The 24,667-nt window shown below is 39.8% G+C and overlaps 1 protein-coding gene across 9 annotated transcripts in view; it reads right to left on the reverse strand.

The window, feature by feature from the left end:
• GULP1 (GULP PTB domain containing engulfment adaptor 1) overlaps positions 1-24,667 on the reverse strand; it is a 168,337-nt gene that overhangs the window by 44,655 nt on the left and 99,015 nt on the right. For all 9 annotated transcript variants that reach the window (XM_058421266.1, XM_040069097.1, XM_040069085.1 and 6 more), the window contains one exon: positions 20,024-20,085. In XM_058421266.1, the coding sequence (XP_058277249.1) occupies positions 20,024-20,085 (62 nt within the window). The remainder of the gene's footprint in view (positions 1-20,023; positions 20,086-24,667) is intronic.

Below are 24,667 nucleotides of genomic sequence, written 5' to 3' on the forward strand. Positions count from 1 at the left end.
AATCCCATGAAATGGGAAGTTGGCTATTTCATCACGGTCTTCTCAGCAGATTTTTCCTCATCAAATCTCGCGCAAACACAGAGAACAAATAATTGTTATATCAGGAAGTTGGTCCGGCCGTGGCATGAATAATACAATTATTCAGCACGGAAGAGTTTCTGCAACAAAAACTTTAAAGCAAAAGGGGTGAAAGTGAAACCTCCCTTTTCAAGCCCAGGTTCCTTTAGGGAGCAGTACTGATCCAGAGTTTTAGAAGGGAATTTGGCAAATCAGTGTTTGCTTTCGGCATTTGAGGTTCCCTTCTGCAACTCGACTCATGCAAAACAACCAACATATGAAACCTAAGTGGTTCCTGAGAGTCAAGCTAACAGCACTCCTGCACCTCACTGCAGAAGAGGCTAACAGAAAATAGCAGTTTCCCTTCAGGTCATTCACTATTAATCCTAAATTCAAACTAATAAATGCATTAAATGCTCGAGTGTTCTTTACATAAGTAATATGTTCAAATACATAATACAGCTGAAAAATGTTTACATATGACTGCTACATCTATTTACTGTTTGCAACTAGCAAGAAGATTATTCTTGAGGTTGGTGTACTCCATGCGTAATGTGCCTATTCAAACAAACATGATACATAATTTAGGCATGCCACTAGACTCAAACATTTATGTGTTGTTTAGTATGAAGAATAAGTTCATCATGATCATACTGAATTTTCATTGGATACTTTAAAAAGTTGGAAGATGACATTTAATAGTTTGTATAACATAAAGCAATCTAAAGCAATTTTCTTTACCACAAATGCTCCACTGCAGTCTGCCATTCTTCCAAACACACTCCCTACAAAAACTGATGAGCAGTTGTTTTCCTAATATATTGCTAATTCTCATTTCACTTGCAGCTGTCTGTAATCAGAAATTACTCTTACGAGGCCAAGAGATCCTATCAGAACCATTTAAGTGTTCCTTTAATGTACAGTGATGTTTGCCATGAAGAAAGTGAGCTGTTGGCCAGCCATGTACAAGACAAACACCTCACATCAAACTGTTTCTAATCTAATATTAGCAGACAACCAGATGTGCTCACTCCACATGCAAAGATTTGCAAGATAATGCAGCTGCAAAGAATTAACAGGCACTATTTCAACACATTAAATCAACAGAGCTTTTATCACTGACAGCAACTGAGAGAAAATTCAGCCCTGTAATGGCTGTTTTATACAACAAGCTATCTATCCCCTTTGTGGGGAATATCTTTGTCAGAATGTCGGTGACATTTCCCTAAGCATTAACATGAACAAGACTTTTTTTCGTCCAATTCCATTGTGAAATTATTATAATTGCTTTTAGAGTTGTACTTTGGTTGGAGAAACTATTAAAATACAAGGTAAATAATCTTTTACTTTGCTGGCACAACTCAAAGTCAATTCAAATGTAAGACAATTTCAGGCATCCAGAATCCCTTACATTTCTGACAAGCCTGCTGCTGTTCTGATGTGCCCAGCAGGTCTTAGCAAGGCCAGGTGAATTGTTAAGGTTAGCAGTTTGACATTAGCAGGAAACTCTCCAGTAACTCTTCCCCTGGCAGCTTAGATTTTGACACTCAGTATTTTATTGTCTTTACATGCAAGTCATCCAGGAGCTTTTCTTCAAAGATTAGAGGAAAAAAACAAAACAAAACAAACCCAACTTTATCCATGCTGAGGAAAAGTTAGCCTTACCAGACTAAAAAAAATTAATAACTTGACTCTTGATTAAGAAACCATTTTAGGCACACTTCTGAATATTTAATGTAGACTTCCATTCTTCCAGTAGAGAGCAGTGTAGGATACTTGAATAACAAAACATCTGTTTTCCTTTGTCATCACATTTCAATCTTAAAAAATCTCCCAGTCCTTATGCAGACTTAAATGCAATTACATGAAAACAATACTTACCAAACTCATACAATAAAGAAAAAAAAAAAAGGCAAAATTACTGGATACCTGCTGCCAGATTTTGACAAATTAGCCCCTTCTATCTCCTCAGCTCTTACAGGGATGTTGATTTACTGATGAAAGGAAGATGAATGTATCCACACTGTGAGAGCACCAGAACAACGGCGCATAAAACAAGAACAAAGGAGAAGTGGGACCAGTTGTGAACAAATGTCTAAGCTGTTAACCACTCCAGTTGTGAACAAATGTCTAGGCTGTAACCACTCCAAAAGCCCAGGCACACTTTTGTCTCAGCCTTGCACACGTGAGCCTTCTCCATCACTCAAACAGCAGAAAGACAACAGGGACCATAAAACAAACAGCACTTGGTATTTTGGGTTCCTTCTCTTTCCCCACACCACAGTCCAGCTCCTCACCTGCAGCAGCTTTCTCGGTTTTTGCCAGACCACATAAATGTTTGGATTTTTCCCTTTTGGAGAGTACTTTCCTAGTACTACCTTAAAAACAACTCCTAGGCATGATTGCCACTCAAATGAGAGCAGAAATCCAACTTACCACATGGGAGTATGAGGCAGAAAAGTGCCACAGACATCAGCACATTCCCTGGATATCCTTTGCTTGTCTGACTCTGCACAAATGGTGGCCCTGACACAGGAAAGAAATTCTAGGTATTTTCTGAGGGAGTGTTCAAGTGCTACTGGCAAAGAAGAAAGACGAATGCACGACTAAAAACATAACAAAAAAAGATTATCTAATGGAAATCAAATCTTACCAGGTATTTGATCCCTAAATTGAAAATATTTACAGCAATTAAGATATAAAGAAATAAAAATCTATTTAAAAATTATTGAAATACTTGGGGAGAGAAAAAAAGAGAGTGTTACAGAAAGGATCATAAAATAATTAGCTTCAAAAAGCACCATTGGCTTAATTTGTACTTTCTTCTATTCCCTACAAGTGCAGTAATTATGAGCTCTCCACCATCAAATGTACAAGCAGTCATCTCAGTCTTTTAGTCTGTATCTATTGCTCAGTAATAAAGAACATTATTTGATAACTAAAGCTCAACATATCTTTGAACAGCTGGCAGGGAGAGACAACAGACATTTCCCTGGAGTAGTGCACCTCACCTGGATGTGGGTCCTGCCCAAATGTCCGGAAACAGGAATCCTCAGAAATATTCTGGGAAGGATACCTGAGAAACTGAGGATATGTGGGAGCCCTAATCCTGCCTACACCTACCTGTCTTCTAACTCTTGTTCAGATATGGCAAGAAGAGAAATTATTGAGCCACTGACTGGTAGAAATCTGACATGTGGTCAGCTGAATCCAGCTTGGTGTGACCCTAAAGGGCAAAGAATGGAATAATTACACAAGGTCACGTTGCTCCTCAAGTCCCACTGCATCCAGAAGGGAACGTGGCACTCAAAAAGAAAGATACAACAGGAATATATGTTCGTATTACCAAGCCCAGCTTGTTTGCGAGCAGAACTTCAGAAGACTTCAGGACACTCTTGGTAAATGATTGAAACTTAAACCTTCTCCAGTATGGTCTATGGGGGCTATCAACAAGGATGAAATAAAAAAAACAAATCCAGTTGCAACACAGCGATCAAAGCTGTGCTCGGCATTAAACCATCTAATTCTAAAGATAAAATAATGCTAATACAGCTGGGACCAGGACAAGGGAGGTAAGAGCAGGCTGGAGTACGGAAAGCGAGTAGGAAAGGTAACACATGTATCCTGTCAAGACTGTCACTACAGAAAACACTGGCTGTACAAGAGAAAACATCCAGCTTTTCTCCAGCCCATCGATCTCCCCAGGCCTTCAGAAGAACATCTCCAACTGCACCAAGCCCTGAAGAGCTGTCAGACTGAACCTGAAGATTAGGCAGGCACTGGGGGTGGTGTACACTGGCCTCCCACTGCGCACACCCCACCAGGCACCCTGTAGCTACCCTACAGATGGCAGGCACCGGCTGAGAGCAGCACAGCCAGCCCAGACCGGCTCCACCGCGGGCACCGACCAGGAGAGAGCATTTCCCTGGCTCTGCTCCACACACTCGTTAGCTGGAGCTGACTCTTCACTCCAGCTCCGAGCCAGGAGGCAGCAGCAGGAGGGTAATAGGGATAAGTCTGAGGGACAGTCCAGCTTGGAGCAAAAAAGGCCAGCAAGCTCTAGTCACTTTCAGAAAATTGTTAAAAAACTTTGATGTATGGGAAAAGGGCTCAAAAAGGGAACACTCTGCCAGTGCATAAATGGCAGTGATGCTAACACTGGTAGTATATCACGCTGAAGGCCTGTTTTCCTTTTAATCCCAGGTGCACTTCCCACAGCTGATAAATAAAACCAAGGGTAACATCTGGCAGGTAATAAACAAGGGCAGGAAAAAATGGCAGCGAGAACAAATTTATCACTGGAAAACACAATTTCTCATCATATATTCCCTGCCTGTGCTTGGGTCACAAGGGTTCTTCTGATAGCATTCTTTCCTCATGTGTATTGAAATGTTCTTTAGCCTTCACTTGCAAGAATCCTGTGCTCAGAGGCTGGACAAAATGAAGAAGCAAATTAAAGAATGACACATTTCCAAAATTTATCTATTGTGCTTAAATTTGGACATACTCTGTGTTTCCAGTTTGGGCTTTTTACACATGTGAAAAGGTTTTGTTTTTTTTTTTTCAGTAGGAGGAACTGTCAGATCCTTTTGCTGCAGCAGAGATGGCTGTGACTAACCCAGAGGCATCATCCTCAAGTTATTACAGCTCTTTCCCTTCAACCCACACACTTTTGACACTTACACCAAACAATGGCAGCCAAACACTGTCTTCTGTTTCTCCGCCACTCCTCATTAACTCTGCACAGCCTCCTGCAGCAAAGCTGGGCACTGCCTGAAAGTTTGAGGGTAACTACCAGGAGAAAACCCATCAAATGAGCATAGTATTGACTAATGTGATCTACCTTGACCCTACAAGTGGCCTGAATTGCCTCTGACTTGTGTAGAAAATGACTGAGCTATCCAACCACAGCAGCTCAATAACATCCTTGCCAGCTCTGGCAACCCTCAGTTGCTACTCTCACATTATTTTAAATTCCGTTTAGTTTAATTCTGTTTAGTTAAATTCCAAGAATTAAGAACTGGCAGCTCTGAACTGACTGGTCAGCCTTAAAATACAGCACATCTTCAGTTCTGCAGGAATCTTCACTGCTAAACCAATATTCAGTGAAGGTGTATACAAGAACCATTCTGTATCAAGACAGGAAAACCAGACCTAATTATCAAACAATTTCTTTAAAAAGGATATTCAAACGTGAAAAGCCTCACTGATGACACATCACACCGCTTGAATGCCTCAATTTAGATGATCTCTATTCCTGACTGGATTGTTTCCAGTAAAAAAAACAAAACAAAACAAAAACCAAAAAAAACCAAAAAACAAACCCACACCCCACAACAACAACAAAAAAACCCACCTTCTCTGAAGAAAGCCGCCTAAAAAAATTCATATTCACTATTTTATACATCAAATTTTCAGCTTTAGACGGTAAAAAATAACAGAGCGGACGGATTTTTCAGCTTTATAATTTTATACTTCAACTTAGTTCTGCAACACAGCAACTCAATTTAACTCAAGAATCATTTCTTCATAAAAATTGTAAAGTCAAAGTAGGCCATTAAATGTACTAAACCACTGCTTTCCACTAAGTCCTAGATACTTTCAAATAACTTAATATAACAAATTTGATACCATTTGCTGCTTTTTTTCCTTTTGTTTCCACGAACCAGATGCCAATGCAGTGATTTAATTTACCTTAAACATAAGACCCAAAACCTGCAGCAACTCCTACGTTCTTTGTACAGATGTGAAATGTAGCGTTAGAAACTTCAGAACGCAGAGGCCACTTTGCTTCACTTCCCCCTCAACCTCTGCAGGGGCCAGCCAGCAGCCCTGGCCGTGCTGCAGGAGCTTCCCAGCACTGCTGGATGAGAAAACCTTTAATTGTTACAGCCTGGGGAAAGCCACGGCCCCACCTGAGCTGAGGTTAAAGATCATCTTCTTCAGCACTCCCCAGTGGAAAGGACAGATTTCCACACCCACCGGCCCCTCGAAACACACACACCTCTCCAGTAAAACACTACAATTAAAGGAGCAGCAAGGCAAAGATCTCAGGTGCTGGTATTCTCACAGCAACTTGAGCACCCAGCATGAGCCATCCAAAGCTGCTGTCCTGGTTTGACAACTTGGCCCTGCTGAGTTAACACCCTGGTTTTCATAACCCCGCTGCTCCTCTGAATGCAGCACCGACTGGTCAGCTCCATATTAGCATCCCCAAACTATCTACTTTCTTTTTTTACAAAATACAGCAAGTTGAAGCTTGAACTCTGTTAAGCTCCCTAAAGTCCTGCTGACTTTTTTTCCTGTTAAAAATATTAGGCCTATCTCCCCAAAAAAGAGTAGAAATTGAGCTGAGACGAAAAGCCCTTATGAAGAACCAAGATACGCTGTCAAGTATTTGATAACAAAAGCAATCTTAATTCAGAAAACTGACAAAACCACTCTGCTCTACCAATAAGGTGAAGCTTTCTAAAACTGGGAGCATTTTGGTGCTCTCAGAGCTCTTGGGGTGCACCCCTGAGCCAGGGGAGCAAACAGGCCGTGACGCCACTGAGGGCAGCTGCTCCTTCCAAGAGATGCTTCCCAGATGAGTTCATTGTTAGGAAGGGCTCTGAGCACAGGCTTCAGATTCTTTCTTTCATAACAAACACGTACAAGACCAGCCAGGAGTTTCCGTGTGCCAGTTCAAGGTGGGATTGTCCAATTCTGAGCATTCAGCTTTCAGCAAATGAAGCTGGACACAGAATTCTCACAGCCTTCCTCTGCTCAATGTAAATAAAGTCTACGAGCTCTGGAGGAAATTGTGATGGATTTTTATACATGTATATATAGTATATATATGTTAATGAATACAAATCAAAAAGTATTGAAGTTGTTATTTTGTACTAGAAAACACTAACAATATATTAAAAAAGCAGAGAATAAATTCCAAGGACATTTCCCATTTTGAGGTTAAAGTTTATTTTGATCTAATTTCTACCTCCCTTGTCCTTGACTAACACAATACTGAACTTGTACTATCACACTTTTGCCATGGCAACATGCAACGACATTACAAACACAGAAACAGGAATTCCCTGTGGGACAAAAAACAGAAGTCACAGTTAGGAACAAAATCCTCATTCCAACACAAATAGCCTCAGTAATAGGAACAAATAACTATTGTCCCTGACTCTCAGTTTATTAAAGACCTTTTCCAGTTTAATGTGAAATAAGAAATGGCTTATTTTAAGGACACTGCCTTGCTTCTGAATCAAGACTTTTAATACTGCGAGGCTTCCTGCACCATAATTAGAATAAATGACTCCTGATTTAATTCTTGATTCAGAGAATCAGTGTGCTGTCAAACAGAGGACAAGCAGCACACCAGAAAAGAGCTATTCTGAAGAAAGAGCCATGAATGGGTGCAGCCAATGCTTTAACAGCTTGGAAATATAAATTCTGATAGGCTTTTCAAGGAACCTGCATTTTGAACAGAGTCTCAGTTTCTTTTTTTTTAAGCTATCATTACCAGAAAGGATCATCTGCTCTTTAAAATCTAATATCAGAACTACTTTGTGCGTGGTAAATAATTTATACGTACATTCTGTGGGCAAGATAATAGACACCACTGGCCAAACACAGCTGCTGAGGAGTATCAAAGGACAGGAACATGAAATGTGTAGGTTTTTTTTATTGGTTGGTTGTTTCTTTTCCTAAACTGTGTGTTTCCTATACTGAGAATCACTTAATTTTTAAATAAGGAATGAGCCTAATGTTTTATTAGTAAAATAACTTCAATTGGAAAATATGTTGACTCAGTATGCAAAGTGTAATCCACAATCACATGGATAAGCTACATGAATATGGTAAATACTATATTCACAGAAATTAGTATCAGCATTTTGATGAAAGTGGACAAGAAGATGTCTGTGTTCAACTAAAAAGGAATTGTTTTTCCTTGCTCCTAGATACTACCTCCTAAGCTCCATTTACTTACTTAAATGTGCTGGTAATTTTACACAAATGATGCATACAGACATCTTTCTCAGCAGTTATATTAACAGAACACCCTGAGAAATTTTCAGAGAATACTTATCTGGGATAGCCAAGTCAAAATCAAATTAGTTACTTGTGGAAGGAACTAATTCTGCAGGGAGAGATAGTCCACCCAGCAGATAAATACCCAGGGGACAAAAGCAGAGCAGTAGCCATGATGTCAAAGCTGCAACACGTTTGGAATTCTGACAAAATATCTTTAAGTGGGTATCTCGGAATGCAAAGAAAAAGGACAGGGCACCCTGCACTGGTTCTGGGTGCTTTGATTATTTGGACTGAAAAGGGGCAATAGCAACAAGACAGCACAGCTGGGAGGCAAACTGAAAAAGCAAATGAAGATCAGGGTCTGGAGAGGAAATGGCTCTTTGGCCACAGCAGTTCAACAGCATTTTCATCCACTACGGGTTCATGACCACAGCACAAAGCAAGCTGTTCAAGGATTTTTGGGAATTGCATTCAAGATTTTTATGGGAAAACATAAACATGTTGGAAATCTTCCTTTGCAAGGCTGGGAATTACCCTTAACAATTAACCCTTGACCCTCTGCCTCACTGTCTGTGAATGTGCTGCTGCACAGAACACAAACCCTACTCTAAACCCCTGCTCTTCAATTCCATCACAGATTCTGGAAGAAAGTACAACTCGGGCAATGGGCCTCAACAAGAAAAGTACTTTTTACATTGATTTAGCTGTACTGGATCTTTCAATTTTCCTCCAGGGCATTAGAAGTGTCTTCTCTGTGATGATTTCTGTTCTATGAGCCTGTCTGTATTCTCTCTTGTTAATCTGGTTTTTAGAAGAAACTCCCTTCTTTACACATAATCGCTCATGAAAGACAGCTATAAAACAGATGTGATCACCATAACTTAACACCTGGCCTTCAGGCACTTGAAGAATATTCATAACAGGTTTTTTTTTCAAAATCTGGCTAGGATGAGAGTAATTTGTTTTAAAAAAATATTTGGAACAGAAACAACTATCTCTTTATGTTATAATTTAGCTAATGTGCAGAGCATTACTGAAACACAGGAGATATTCTTCCAGCTGAACACTACAAACTAGAAAACTGAGTTTTCTTACTAGACTAATAAGTCTAGCAAAAAGCAAAACTATTTCAACCTGACAACATGAGATATGAAATGAAACCACCATTATCATGGCCTAAGATCCACCAGCAGATGAGACGAACATCTTGGATGAACTAAGAGAACATAAATGAGATGGAAAGTAATTCATAAATTATTTTACAATGGCAATTAATCCAACAATAATATTGGCTTGCACTTCTTACTTCATAAAAATACTATGTTTTCCAATAAAAAACCTCAATCTGGTGCTGAAGTGGTAAAATTAATCTAGTCTAGATCATTATAACAATACTCATATCATTAGGTGAACATAGAATCAGAAAATTCTGATTCTGTATTTAAAAATCCTTCACATAAGGATTTGGAGTCTTCCCTAAATAGCAACCTAATCCTTTTCACCAAGAGAGCAGGTATTGAGAAGACATTTAATCTTGAGCTCAAGGCATGAAAGCAGAGTTCAAAATTTGGGGTCTGATTTGAGAACAGAGATTTGGGGCAGATATGTGGAAAACCTTCAGTATTACCTCAGTTCCTAATCTTTAAGCTGAGGATAAGAAGTCACCCATTTCTTATCTGCATTATCATTTAATTATCCCAGCTGAGAAGAAAGCTCATGGGAGAAGTCCAAGGTCTTCTGTTGCAGACTTATTCTGAGCTTTGATCTATGACTATTTGAATCAGGGTAGAACCTACAGTCTCTCTCTCATTATTCTGGAGGCTGTACAAACATCAAAAAGATAGCCCTTAGCTTCAAAGAATTTATGATCTAATGAACTGTGATAAATTGCAGTAGCCCCTTGGAAATGCACAGCACAGTACCTCTGAGTGTTACTGATTAAAATCAATATAAAACATCGACCCTATTCTTCCTTGTACACATCAAACAGCAAACACCAACACAAATAAAAAGCTATAACTGCAACAAATTTAAGAGAGTGCTCTGCTATATAGCAGACACTCAGAGTGCTCCAGCAGATTTCAAAGATACAAAAAAAAAACCAAACACGTGATGAGGTCCCACCTTCTTACCTGCCTCTCTTGAAAATCCAAAATTTAATTCTCAAGCCCATACCTAGTTTTAAAAATTGTAAGATTAATTTGAACATTAAGTATGCACACACAATCTTGAGGAATGCTTTTTCATTTTGAGAATGTGCTTGCCTTTAAGAGTTTCAGGTCCTCAGTGCCTCATAAAGTGCAAGCTGGGATATGGCCTCTGAATTCTGCCTTTAAAGGACCTATACATTCCTGATTTGAATGGATTTTTCCACAATAAACCTGTATTCATGAGTAAACAAGATTTCCCTCCCACCTAATCTTTTAGCTCTAATTAACATGATTTGTTGAGTCACTTATCTGTCCTCCCAGTTTCTCCCTACCCAGAAGCATTGAGAGCTACAGCAAGAGGACAAGACAGGGATTAAGGACCTTTCTAGTTCGTGCTTCAAGGTATCTTTTCCTTCAAATGCAGCCCTTGGTTCCACACATTTCAAAGATTTAATGGACATCCTTGTTTCTACATTTTCCCTATTTTCAGTAATGCTACAGCAACACATTAAAAAAACTTTGTAAAACAACAGGACTTGAATGAAGAGAATATTAATTATGAAAATATGGAAGAAAACAAATGAAAATTTAGACCAATGCAACCCATCATTCCCTTTTAGTGGCACATAATAATTGCTAGTGAAAATGCAAAACATTACAACAAAGCTTTACAAATTACTTAAGGCAAATAATTTTCCTCTGTTATATTCCAAACCAGAAATTATTAATTCCTCTATTAAGTTATACCTAACATTCTCATGTTCAAAGTTCAAAATGTTATTTAAAACAGGCCAAGACTGGTTTTAGTCTTTCTGAGCCAGAGTAATCTGGAGGCATTTCTGAGAGAAATATTCATTGCAATCCAGGATCCACAGCTGACTAGTGTACATTACTATTTTATTAAAGTTAATAAAGTCAGAGGCTGCAGCTGGTGGTTTGTGTGATGCTTTATTGAGGATGAATCCTCATGGAGATCAGCATATGTGAAACTTTTACTGAATGGCAAACAGCCTGGCTGTTGGGGACACGCTCCTGTAGTCTTGGTTTTGTTTTCAAAATCATACCCCCTTGTAGAATTTCCTGTTAAAAATCTTGCGCCACTCTCTTATTTTCTATAGAAAATAACTTATTATATAATTATATTATAATTATTATTAATAATTATTTCAGGCCTCTGTTTCTAGTTTACAGAAGGGCTGAGATTAAATATGGGAGATGAGAAGGAGTAATTCGTCTGCAAGCCTGATTTGATTTAATTTAAAGCAAACCAATCTACAAACAGCTGGGGGCCACCTAGCCCACAAGGACAGCAATCCAGATGTTCGAACCTTACAGCCAATTAATTCCAGCGTCAGACATGCAACTCACTTGATCCTTGACAGAGCAGAGGCTGAAAGGCCTTCTTACAGAAACCAACCTCATGCTCCCACAGCTGACAGCTCTCATGGAAATAGAGCCGCAGAGGGAATCCCCAAGGACATGCTAATGAGGCTAATTGGGAGTTTCAAGCTGACTTGGGGAGAGGCAAGGGAATAAATATGAGCAACAAAGCAGGAACAGTGAGGGATGTGGAGGGTTGAGTACATCTTTGGTGACCCTCAGGTCTTTGCACACTCTTTCTTGCTTTGTTAATGCTCACTGGACAGACCTCTGAGTTTTATTTGTTTGTCTTGAACAGGCAGATCACTCACAGCTCCTTAGCCAGAGTGCCTGCTCTTACCCAGGGCTGAGGAACTCATGACTCTGAGTATCACAGACTTGAGAAGATTAATACTCAAATACTGACTTAGTCTTTTTCTCTGAAAAGCTGCTATGAAGCTTCTAATGATTTTGTGACTTTTGTCTCAACAATCTCATTGCTCATTGCTTTTGAGACAATACCAGGGAAGGCCAGTGGTGCAACTGTTCAAAACATACTTTTAAACTTCTGATTAGCACGGTATCTTTAGAAACATGCCTCAGACACTGCATTCAGTACTAAAGCACAGAATCATTTAGGTTGAAAGGGGCCTCTAAGATCATTGCACACAACTGTTAACCCAGCACTACCATGTTCAGTGCTAACCCATGTCCTAAGGGCCACACCCACACTTTTTTTGAACACTTCCAGGGCTGGTGATTCCACCACTTCCCTGGACAGCGTGTTCCAATGCTTGACCACCCTTTCAGGGAAGAAAGTTTCCCTAATAACCTAAACCTCCCCTGGCACAATTTGAGGCAAATTCCCCTTGTCCTGTCACTTGTTACCTTAGAGAAGACACCAACCCCCACCTAAAGCTTCTTTCCAGGTGCGTGTAGAGAGCAATAAGGTCTTCCCTCAGCCTCATTTTGTCCGGGCTAAAGCTGGGGAGCATCTGGGGCTCCCTCAGCAGCTCCTCATAGGACTTGTGCTCTAAATACAATATTATGAAGAATTGCTGTTGAGAGTTGCTATTGCTACAACAGAAAAACTGCCTTTTCTATTAAAAAAATATATATTATTCTACTTTCAGAACTTTTTGGATTGACACTCGAACACATGGCTGTTCTTCATTCCAACAGACAGCTCTTCTACACCAAGAATCACAACTTAGATAATAAACATAAGCTACATGAAGGATAATAATTTCTACAACAAAAATAATCTAAAGAATGTACCTAGCATAAGTTAGGTCTCAGCTGCTGTGTTGTTCACCAATGTGCTCTGTTAATCCCATCACTCACACAAGTCTTCCACGCCAGAGAAGAAATCAACACCACAGAATCCTCTGCTGTGGATTTTCAAACTCAACCAAAACAACATACATACTTAGGAAACCAAATCTTGTAGTAAAAGGTTGCGAAAAGCTTTGAGCCAGGAAGAAGTTTACCATGCATGCATGAACTATGTGCCCCACAATCCAGAAGTCATAAAAATTCCAGGGGTTTCATGTTCCAGCCCTTCTGCAATTGATTCTACGACAAAATAGAACAACAATAACACATTCTTGAAGTAAAATAAGACACAAGGCTTAAAATTACACCTAGGCCCAATTCTTCCCCGTGCCTAAGCAGAGTGAGAAACCTGGCAATACTCATGTTCCAGAAACTTTGGAATCCTGGTTCCTAACGCTGAGCACAGCCCTCTATCACCCAGAGAGCAGCTCTGCATGAGCAGCAACATTCAGAATTCCCTGTAAGGGCACCCCAACAGGGAAACGCTTCAGGACCTGCAGGGTAAATAAAGCCTTGTAGTTCCATTGTTTCTCTTAAGCTACCGTCACACTTGGAAGCTTAACTAAGCCTGACTTCCATGTGAAAGGTTGCTAGACCAGCTGCTGTGGTAGTTGAAGCCTCTTAGACACCAACATCACTTTTCCTCCTAAAGCCACAGACCAGGCAGCAACCAGTGAGACTGCAGAATTCCCAAAAGCACTCCTGCATCCCTGAACAGCTGACTGAGCATCCAGCTACAGCTGGCAGAGGTTCAGAGGGGAGGGCGTGGGAGGAGAACACGGGACAGGCAACATAGGAGGAACACAGGTCTATTTTCCAGGCATGCAGGGATGAATTTAGAAAAGCCAAACCTCCGCTGGGGTTGAAAGTGGTGAGGAATGTGACAGAGAAGGTGATGGTCAGGAAAAATGGAGCTGCACTCGTTCAGCCTGAAGGAGACGAGTCTGGTGTACACACGTGGAAGTGTATGCATGGCTGAGAGTCACAAGCTGCAAAAAATCACAACTAGAAATAAGGAAAAAAGAAGTCAGAATGGTAGGGAATATGTCCTGGAACTGGCTGCTGAGGGGCTCTGGCCTCTGCCCTTAATGGCATTTAAAGCTCAATTGCATAAGGCTGTTTTGTACCACCTGGCTTTGAAATAATTTCTCAGATGGGAATCAACTGGATCATCTCTGGGGGACCATTCCAACCTATATTACACTAGATTCTTTCATTTCAATTCCCAAAGCAAATCCCAATCCAAATGCAGGACAGCCAAGGGGCAACTCCAACATTCAAGGACGCATAGGACATTCCCTCTTCCTAAAACTGAGGGTGTTCAAAGTCCAACAGTGAGAGAAATCTTTTGCAGGTTTGCATTTTAAATCCAGATTATAGTTGTTAGAAATTATATCAATGTGCAAAATAACTGATTTTAGAACTTTCTAACAACAACAAAAAACATCAGAAGCTCTTAAACTGTTTAAAAATAATTTTTCTCTGATGAGAGAAGTGAAAATTAGACTGCTCGAAGTCAGAGGATGGATGTGATGGTAATTTATGTGTGAGAAACAAACTGCTTGGATACAAAGGAAACCTAAAACTTGCTCAGGACAGGAATATTTTAGGGCTGTGGTAGATTACACATCAGCTTCAATGTAGACAAGGGGCTCTGTGTCCATCCTGTTTTATGACATTTTTAACATCTTACTGCATTACTGAGAGAGGGATTCCAGTTACTCCTCAGGTCCTATGCTGAATGCCATTAATTGGTACAATTTGTGATTCCTGCCAAGAAACTCCCATCATTTGCTTGTGTAGCAAATGTTTCATAGTTGTGACTGAAGGTACGTCACGCAGGACTCAGAAATTTCAAGGAAAATGGAGCTTATGAAAAGCCCAAAGGATCACAAGCAGAACCTTAAAGAAGATGACAGCCCTGGAGAACAGATCAAGAGTTGCTGGTTTGTCCTTCAGTTGGAGTTAATAGAGTACTGACAAACATGACCACTGTTGTTTATCTCACTTCCCCAATTAAATTAACTCTTGTAACATTTTTGGTTTTTTTAACTGGAACCTACCACAAATATTTCACTGAAACACATAGGCCCTATTGGTCCCTTTTCCTGAAAAAGGAAAGAAAAGAAACATTATCCATTGTACTAAACTGCCTTGCATTACTATACACAAATGGACTTTAAGGAAGAAACACTGCAATTGCTCATAAATTTGATTCATTTCTTGAAGGGGATCCTCTTCTGGAGAGTAAGAACAATCAAACCAAGTCTGTTGAGAGTACCTGTTGCAGAGCTTAAATATTTTATATTTCATTTACATGTTTATTCATCTTTGGTATAATGAGCACCACATTTAATGACTATAATGTATCAGAAATAACTAAGAAGTTCAAATTTGCATTCCCTTGTAAAATTACATTTTTCTGCTTTCCTATCTCGTTTGGGTATTTTCACAATACTGATTTTTCCTGTGCTTAAACACTAAATTAATTATGATCCCATGCAAGACATTTCAGTACTCTAATGAAAGTTAATTTGTATTAAGCTATTAATTCTAATTACAATAAATTTAAAGTAGGAAAATTCATTATTTCTCGTAATTTCTCTTCTACTGCAGTAGTTTCTAATTTTCAACATTTTTGTGCTCTGCTTGAAATATCTTGTTATATCTAGCTTCACCACATATCTTAAATACGTTTTTTAATAGCGTGCCTTGTAACTCTGCTGACTTGGGAAAGCTACGTACAATTTGCCATTTGCCATTTTTTCATTACTTTTAATGACACAGTCATGATCATCCTGCTGAAACGCTGACTGGACAGAAAAAGAATTTCTACAGCAATAGCAAAAAAAAAAAAAAAATTGTAGAAGTGCAGTTTATGCCACAAAAATGTGGCCTTGTAAATACTGGACACTAAAGATAGCAAAATGCAGATATTCAAAGGACAGAACTGCACCTAGAGCCCTGCTACCGTAGTGACATCATCTGACCTCTGACCCCTGTCCAAAATGCCTGCTGCACAAGAGTATTATTTGCCATTCCTCGATGACAAAAAAAAAAAATCCATGGAACAAGAAATGGCATATAGTCTAAAACTGGTTATCCTCCTCCTGTTTATTAGTGAAGACAAATAGTTTTAGGTACTGCCAAGGGAGGTCTTTTATCACAGACTCACAAAATCATTTGGGTTGGAAAAGCCCTTCCAGATCATAAAGTGGGACCATTACTAAATTCCTTTTTTGCACTGCTCATTGAACTCTAAGCTTTCAAATTGAACCTACTACATCAAGAATCAAATCTGCAGCTGACACTATCAAAACTGTGACAGTGAGACTTAAGCAAGCAGTGGCTGTGTGAGCGCCAGGGAGCCGCGACAGCTCTTGGTGAAACATCCTCCCAAAGGTTTAACGTGCAATCGCTTGACGTGGAAAAGAGCAGCCCCTTTTGCCTCGTGCCAGGTCACAGGCACCGACCCCCTGCCTTGCCAGCAGCCAACACAAACACCAGGCTGGCGAGGCACAGCCTCTCGTCTGCCAAACAGAAAGCTGTGCGCGTGCAAGCTTGATAAACGCCAAAAAATAAGTAAGTGACTCCAAAGGGGGTTCCAGGCACGGTTACTGCAGAGAGACATAGTAAACGTGGTGAGTTGGGGCAGAGTGTGATTGCCAGAACGGCACCACTCCGGTGAGGACAGCCACCAGCCCTTTTTTAAAGGCTGCAGTCCTATCAGTCTTATTCCACTATAAAGTCACGCTTTGATCGCTTTTGTTTTGCAGAAAGGAAGCTGGCCTCAAATCAAGAGCATTACCTTAAAGGCAAAAGAGAACTTTTTTTTACGGTACAGAAAATAACAAAAATATCTCTTCTTTATTAAGGACCATTACAGAAAAAGTTAACACAGAGGAGAATTTTGGGGTTGCCTTAGAATATTATATCCAGGTGATATTAAAGCTGTCATACCATCACATCAAAATGAGCCTATACTTGATACTGTATTATAAAAATTCTGAATTATCTGTCTGGGGGAAACAAATATCGTGTGACCAGTATGCTTTCATCTGTAATGACACAGTTAAAAAAATACAGGACCATGAACTGATGTCAAAATTTTGCCTTCACTAAACCAAGGTTGCATATCCAGAGCATGCTGAAGTGTGAGGAATCTTATTATCAGCACCTTCTGGTTGACCAAGACATCAGTAAGATAAGAAGAAAAAAGAAAAAAAGACACAAGAATAAACACTACACAAACACAAAGAAATGGCAGTAACAGAACAAAGCAGAGAAAACAAAATCAAAGAGGGAAAATAAACACCCTTGTCCTGTCCCCTGCCCTCCCCACAAATAAAAAACCCCAAAGCCCAAATCCTCACTGATTTACACCATGCAAACCATGCCAAAATCAACAAATTTCGAAACAGCAAATTAGGAGTGGGTGGGTTGGAAAAGAGTGAGAAATTCAAGATACTTTTATATTTAAGGGCTTCCTTGTGAAACTCATGGCTCCTGGATTTTACTTCCAGAAGAAACAACTCAGCTCATGTTTTCTTGAAAAGAGGATTATGGCCATAAATCACCCTGACGGTGCATGTTCTAAGAGATAACATGACATTACTAACTCTATGAAAAACTGCTCTCCAACTGGTAGAGAAAAAATGCCAATTGTCAATATCGCAGGGTTCTTCTAGTTTCCAGTTAACTTTACTAGGATTTTTTTTTTAGTAACAGTCAACTCATGAACTGCATTTTACCAACAAGCTGTCTCAGGAATCAAAAAAAATCTCATCTTCCCCAGTAAGCTCTCCCTGTGTTCTGATCATCTCAGGTTAGTGTCAGAGAAATTATTTTTGTATCATATAAACAACAGAAACCACTTTTCCATCCGCAGTAATCTGCATCCAAAAAACTACAGAGCAGAACACAGCTCACTTGCTCATGGACAAATAACACCTCTCTGGTATTACTTTCCATCAAACTGATTTGATTTTCTGAACATGTCATTCTTCACTCACATGATTACTTTTTTGAAATAAACCAGATAAAGCACTGTCTTTTCTTCCCAACAAACTTGGAAGATACACAAACTGAATGGTAGAGAATTGAAAGTGGAACAACTTATTTTACAACATAGTCACAAGTTACTAAAATCAGTTAGATTTCACTTAAAAACCAAAATGCTGCAAACCCCAAATTAGGTACTGATAGATACGTACTTTCCTCTTAAGGTGAAAAATATTGCAAAACCTAATGAGAATGATTCTTAAAAACTAAGGTGGAAATATCATCTAGATTTATTAATGTTATGCATGCATATGCCAGCTAACTTCATAAAAACTGTGTGAATTTATCCCAGGTGTCAATAAATAAACAGGGTAGGGAATCCCATACCCTTTACACTCCAGTTACAGAGCAGAGCAATTTTTTGCTCGCTTTGAATCAAATAACTGATAGTTCTAAATAAGAATTTTCTACTGAGATCCAAATGAAAAGATGGGCTAACTTTCTTTAAAAAAAATAAATGAAACAAAACTAAAACCCAACATATGTGGCATTAAAATTTCAGTTTCCTGCAAGTGTTCTGGGAGGCCACCAGCACAAAGGTGGAGGCGGCCCTGGAATAAACAACCAACAGGAGCAGAACTGGAAAAGCACATATCAGCTTAACATAATTCAAAGACATTTTGGACCAAAACTCTTCTTAACCAGGCTGAGAGCACAGTTCCTTTAGACTGGAATTCTCCATTCTTTCCTTCTGCTCCAGAAGTAGCTGATGCTGTTGTTTCTAGAGTTACCATCATATCAGGACCATTTTCTTCATTCTAATTCTTTTTCTGCACAGCTGCACTGACACCTACTCACCATATCAGCTCTAAAGCAAGACAATGAAACATGAAAGATGAAGGAGGTTTCTTTTTTCTCTCAAAGACCAGAAATGGACAGACATTGTTCAGAGTTTTGAAAAAACTCAGCTTCAGCTTGCTCTCAAAACAGATGGCACAGTCACCAGAGCAAGTAATCCTCCCTCTCAAGAAGTGCAATATAAAGCCAAGGTGTCTGGTAAAGCCATTCAGCTAACACATCCTTTGGACAAGAATTCAGTTGGAGAACACAGAGAAAAAAACATGTTCAAAACCTGGCAAACCTGGAGAAAGAGACTCCACTTTCCGCTACAAACCCTTGCTCACTGTGTGGCAAAGCTAAGCAAAAGAAAATTGCAACTACAAAAGCAGGGAACGCTCATATAGAGACCTAGAGTCCTGGCCTGTGAAGCAAATATTTATATATAAGTATATATATTAAAATATATATATAAATTTTTGATATTAAGAATTTTCACATTGATTTTTATTAAGACTATTTTAAGAAAGGTTTTTATATTAAGAAATACCAATCATAAGAGAACGCCATCCAGAACAGCCCACCATAGAATTTCATTGAATTATACTCTCAGTTTGAGCAGATAATTGCAGATTAGTCAGTCAACTCTGAGTTATGCTGATGGCTGCAGATTCTCTCCTCTTTTTAGCAAACTATCTTCTAAGCTGGTATTAAGCTAAATATTTAGGAACCTTTAGGTTCTAAGGTATTTAGGTAAGATGCATTTCTTGTCAAGGGATGTCATTAGACAAATCAAAGCATTACTCATATACACTTATCTCACTGTAATTGGGATAAGAAAATAAAAGTGAGGCTTCTGGCTTTACTGTGCAAAAAATGCAATTATTGCTCTACCACATTTCCTGAGTATTTGACATTTCAATATACCCAGCAGAAAGGGTTGTTACTCATTGCCTTTGACACTGTTCAAAAGAAGTTTGTGCCATTAATTTTAATAATATTGTAAGCATGCAGCACTTTAAAAAGAACATCATCAAGCAGAGAAGGAACATAGACTTGCTTTTTATTAAACCATAATTCAGAACAAGAATCAACTGGCCATTAAACCCAGAACATTTTCACCTGCAAATCAGACATTTACTAAGTTTGTCTTCATTATTTCATCTGGCAAATCTATGTCCTTGCAGTTTTCAAGTTAAAAACAAGATAGAATGTGCTGCATTCTAAAGGTATGAGGAGAAAATAACTTCATATTTTCTTACCTTTGCATTATAGGGAATATAATGCTTTGATAAGGCTTCAGGAGTGTGCATCCATGTTTTGTCTACAGAAAAGCAAAATAAAAGAAGCACTGAATTCAATTGTTCAATTGTTAACTTAAGTATAACAGCATCTCTGTGGAAAAGTTCAACAATCATCCTCTTACTCAAAAAACCAGCTGAGTGAAGTAGTTAGAGGGGCTGGAGGGAAACATCTCACACCTTCCCAAACACTTAGAAGAAAGGACCTGCTTCCTCCTGTCGGGCACACTTCCTATTTTAACCCCCTTGGTTTTCCATAAGAGCTACAACTCCTCCTCCCAAATATGTTAATTGGTCTGAGGTTGTTTGCTGTTTCTGCCTCAGATCAGAATTTTCTGCATCCTGCTGTTCCAAGCACTGACTGCATCTCACGATGCTTTTTTGATGCATTATGTGCTTTTTCTCATGACTTATCAAGACAACCCAAAATGTATCCAAGCTGTAACTGATAGAAAAAAGCCCTAATCTTTATAAAAGAAAAAGGATGTGCATCAGATTCATAAGTTTTAGAACTGATTTATAAATTCAGATCATCTGTAATTTTCCCATACATATGCTAAACAAATTTGCATGTTCACCTTTAACTTTCCCATTACAAGATTGTGTTATTCTCTTACATTTCCTGCTGCATGCACATAATTCTGTAGTTATTTGTAAAATACATCTCCCACTTCTATTCTGATGGCCTTTTTGAATGTTCTACACAATTTAAGATGGAATTCCAAATGTTAAAAAAACCCTTCTTCTTATTACAATCTTAAGATCAAATTTTCAAGGTTCTCATTTGAGAGCATTTAAGAAAACAAAAACGTTCCAAAATACTAATTTGCATTACCACACATCTGGGAGAATTTATAACTATAATTAATATTCTATATGACATATAGTGAACATTTAGTAACATTTTCTACTTGAGACTACACTGGTTTAAATGAGCATGAATTAAAGTCACAAATCTGGAACTTCATCGAGTTAAGTAACAGCTTAAAGCAAAATTCTACCCTTGGATAATCACAATTCCCTTTGCCTTTATGGGGACTTGCAGTTATAGTAATTACTAAGTTTCTTTGTTAGTTACACTTTGGAACAATAAAATTCTGTTCACTTCAAGCTGTTGAAGAACAAAAGCTGTGACATTGACACGGAAGCACTAATTAAATATTTTAGATTATGCAGAAGCAAGAAAACCATTAAACAAGATATTCACCAGTCTGCACAGTAACAGGATCGGAACTACAAAGCTGGGAGAATTCTTTTCTCCCTAAGCAAATTTCATACTAGATGGCGGTGATGCTCAGCTCCATTACTGAAGAATGATATTATCACTTCTTAATTAAGGAAGAATGATTTGTCCATTCAGCAGCACCCAGAGGAGGATGATTAAAGTGGCTCTTCCTTTTAACTGCGGCTTGTGGTTGGACTGCTGGAACCAAGAAATCATTTCCCGGAATATTTTAACACCTGAAACCTGATCTCTACTTCAACGTAACATCAAAGGCTGATGTTATCCCAAAGTGGAAAACAACCATCTGGGTGAATTTGTGAGTTAGGCCTGGTAGAACAAAGCCTGCCAGCCCAGGAGAAAACCTGCAGCCACGCAGCTGGGCACCGGGCTGGCTGGCAAGAGCGGGCACGGGGAGCTGGCACTGAGGACAGGAGCGCTCACTGCCCCAGCCTGCTCCCTCAACACCTGCACAGGGCCAGCTTCAACTCCTCCAGGTGCAGTCACGTTGGTAATACCGAGGGCTAATTCACCCATTTCCTCCACATCGCTCTTCACTAGCTTCACTAGGGATACTATCATATTTATAAAGGAAAAGCTAGTAAAAACACAGCACTGAACCTCTTTGTTGGAGTCCAGGGCATTCCTTTGGTTGCCCTGGAGGGTCAGGGACCTGGGCAGGGGGGTCTGGGACCCCAGCCCAGAGCCCAGAGCTCAGAGAGACACTGGATTTGATTTCAGTCCATGGGAGAGGCTTCTTGCACTGCAGGAAGCATTGCAGGCCACAAGAGTGTGAAAGATTGTAGTTTAGTATATCACAGGGTGAAAAAACAGTGAGTTTGGGATTCTTGGCATTGAAGTGAATGGGGCAAGATGGAGAATTTAGGGTGTTGTCCCTTTCTTCTTCCTTCTTGTTCCCTCACTCCATTTCTGCATTGACGTTGGCACAAAGTAGTTAGTGAGGATTGGGTCAGAGTGAAGATGACCTTTTTAGTAATAGTGATAGACATTGGTAAGAAATAGTAAATAAAGAATACGTAGCAATTAGTATAAAAGATAAGGACAGCCCAGAGACAGGGGGAGTCACCAGATGTCCGAGCCGCGGCAAACATCTTTTGGACACTGAGAAAATTGTAAGATAAGAACTAATAAACGAAGCATGTAACCTTGAAGACTCCGTCTTTTCCTGCGTTTGGCACAGAGCTTTACAGAGGGCCAGAACTCTAAAACCACCTGAATGCTGGGGAATTTAAGCTCCTAAAAAGGAGCCCCCGACACCTCTTAAGGAAATCGCCATAGTTCTCCAACTCATGCCTAGTACCACCACAACACACAAGTGACAGAGCTGTAGCTTCTAAAGCAACTTTACCAGCAGACAAGCGGCTGGACAGGTACCATCAAAACTAACAATTCCTTGCAAATGTTTCTTCCTCCCTTCAGCCCATCAGGGCAAATTCAAATCTGAAAAAAAAGTTATTTCATTTGGGAGTCAAGTGTGAAATGCTGGTCTTAACTCAGCATCCGGTAATCTTTCCAATTTCATTATCATGGACAAAGCTTTACTTAAAATGTTTCAATGAAATCAAGTTGCCTACGAGCCACCAACAGTAATGTTACAGATTCCAGAGAGGAATAACACTGCTAGGCAAATGCTGCTGTAACTGTTGGCACCCCAAATTGGGAGGAAGATCAGGAAATATGGGCAGGTGCTCTCAGCTCAAAATGAAATCGGTGACTTGGCAGGGTACCAAAGGACACCTCGTTCCAGGGGTCTTGTGCTATTGGCTAAAATAGTCCCACACTCAGATGTAGATCCACAGATACTGTGACAAAGCTACTCAAGATTTCCACCGACAATGGAAGTCCATTACTCAGAGGCAAGTAATAATTACAGAGTGCTGGCACTTTGGAAAGAACTCTTAATGCTAAACTAAATCAATACAAGACCTCAGGCTGATAGCAAAGACACTCAAAAAATCATGCAAGCTACTGTGGGGTAGTTTTGTTACCAGCATCTCCTTCTGAATCCAAAGGTCTGATTTTGGACTTACACCACCCTCAGCAGTTATTTGAAATACTGCTCAGAATTAGTTTGATTTCACAGCAGTTGAAAAAGACCAAATTTCAGACATTTTGCACGCAATAAATGAGAAAAACGTGAAAAAGGAAAACCTGTAAAAGAAGCCTTGGTCAAATATCTGATGTAGATATGGCTTGTGGTTTGCATGATCCCTCACCTAATTTAATTTATGAAGAGTTTTCATGGCTTGAAACTTAATTATTCATTCTGAAGCAACAAGCAAAATATGAAACCCTACAATGAAAATCACAGCTCATATTATTATTTTATTAGTTACACAGAAAAGAGTTCTAGATATTTCCCAGCTAAATAAACAGTAAGTCCCAAAAAAAGGGCTGAAAGCCCAGATAAAATCAAACCTGACAACCTGCATCGAATGTTAAACAGTAATAGAAAGAGAAAGGACTCATGCTGTTACACTGGGTGAAAACCACACTTATTTTAGTCTGAGGTTCTTCATCCAGGTTGCCTTAGAGTTTACATTAATTAAAAAGTGCTCAGTTTTTTCTTGAGAATTATGAGGTCCCAAGCATTATGATTTTGAGCCATTCAGAGGCCAATAAAAACCTACACTTAACCCAGTTATAAGAAATTCAAAGAAGTCTGAGCATGTGGTGGTTTTGCCACACTCACTGGCACAAGAGGTGCAAAAAAGGGTCACCACTGATTTCAACCACAGCCCTGATCCAGCAGGATTGGCCATCCTGTGCGGAGCCTCTCCAGCTCAGCACATGAACGGCGCGCTCAGGGTGTGGCACAGGCACAGAGAGCACAGCAGCCCAGACAGTTTTTAGAATTAGTTTTTAGAATTTATTTAGTAATTAGAATTTAGTTTTTAGAATTTAACTTGGGTGAGAGCGCCTCAGGCTTGTTCCCTGCCAGCACACACCAGTCTGCTAAGAGAAAACTACATCAAGTTAACGCTGGGAGACCCAAGGGTCTGAGAGACTGAATTGCAGGGGTGGAGGTGGGAGCTGGGCACTTCCATGGGCAGAGGATTAATGCTGCTCGGAATGGAGCCTCCTCTCCTTTCTAACCCGGCTGAGCTGTGCCAGCTCCCTACCATGGAAAAGGGGAGGTTGCTTTCCAGCCTGCATTTCTCACCAGCTGCTCAGTCCCACACACCTGGGTCAGGTGTGTGAGGCACGGCAGAGCCCCCAGCAGAGTCGGGACAGAGGGACAAGTGTGAGATGACAAATCACACACCGACAGCCATCGACTCGGGGGCTTCCTCAAGGACCCCGAACAAGTGTGCTGCACGCAGGGGAGGGTGACATGAGGTTAGATAACAGCACAGCTGATC

Source organism: Hirundo rustica, chromosome 7 (genome assembly GCF_015227805.2).
Source record: "Hirundo rustica isolate bHirRus1 chromosome 7, bHirRus1.pri.v3, whole genome shotgun sequence".
In the NCBI taxonomy this organism is placed as follows: domain Eukaryota; kingdom Metazoa; phylum Chordata; class Aves; order Passeriformes; family Hirundinidae; genus Hirundo; species Hirundo rustica.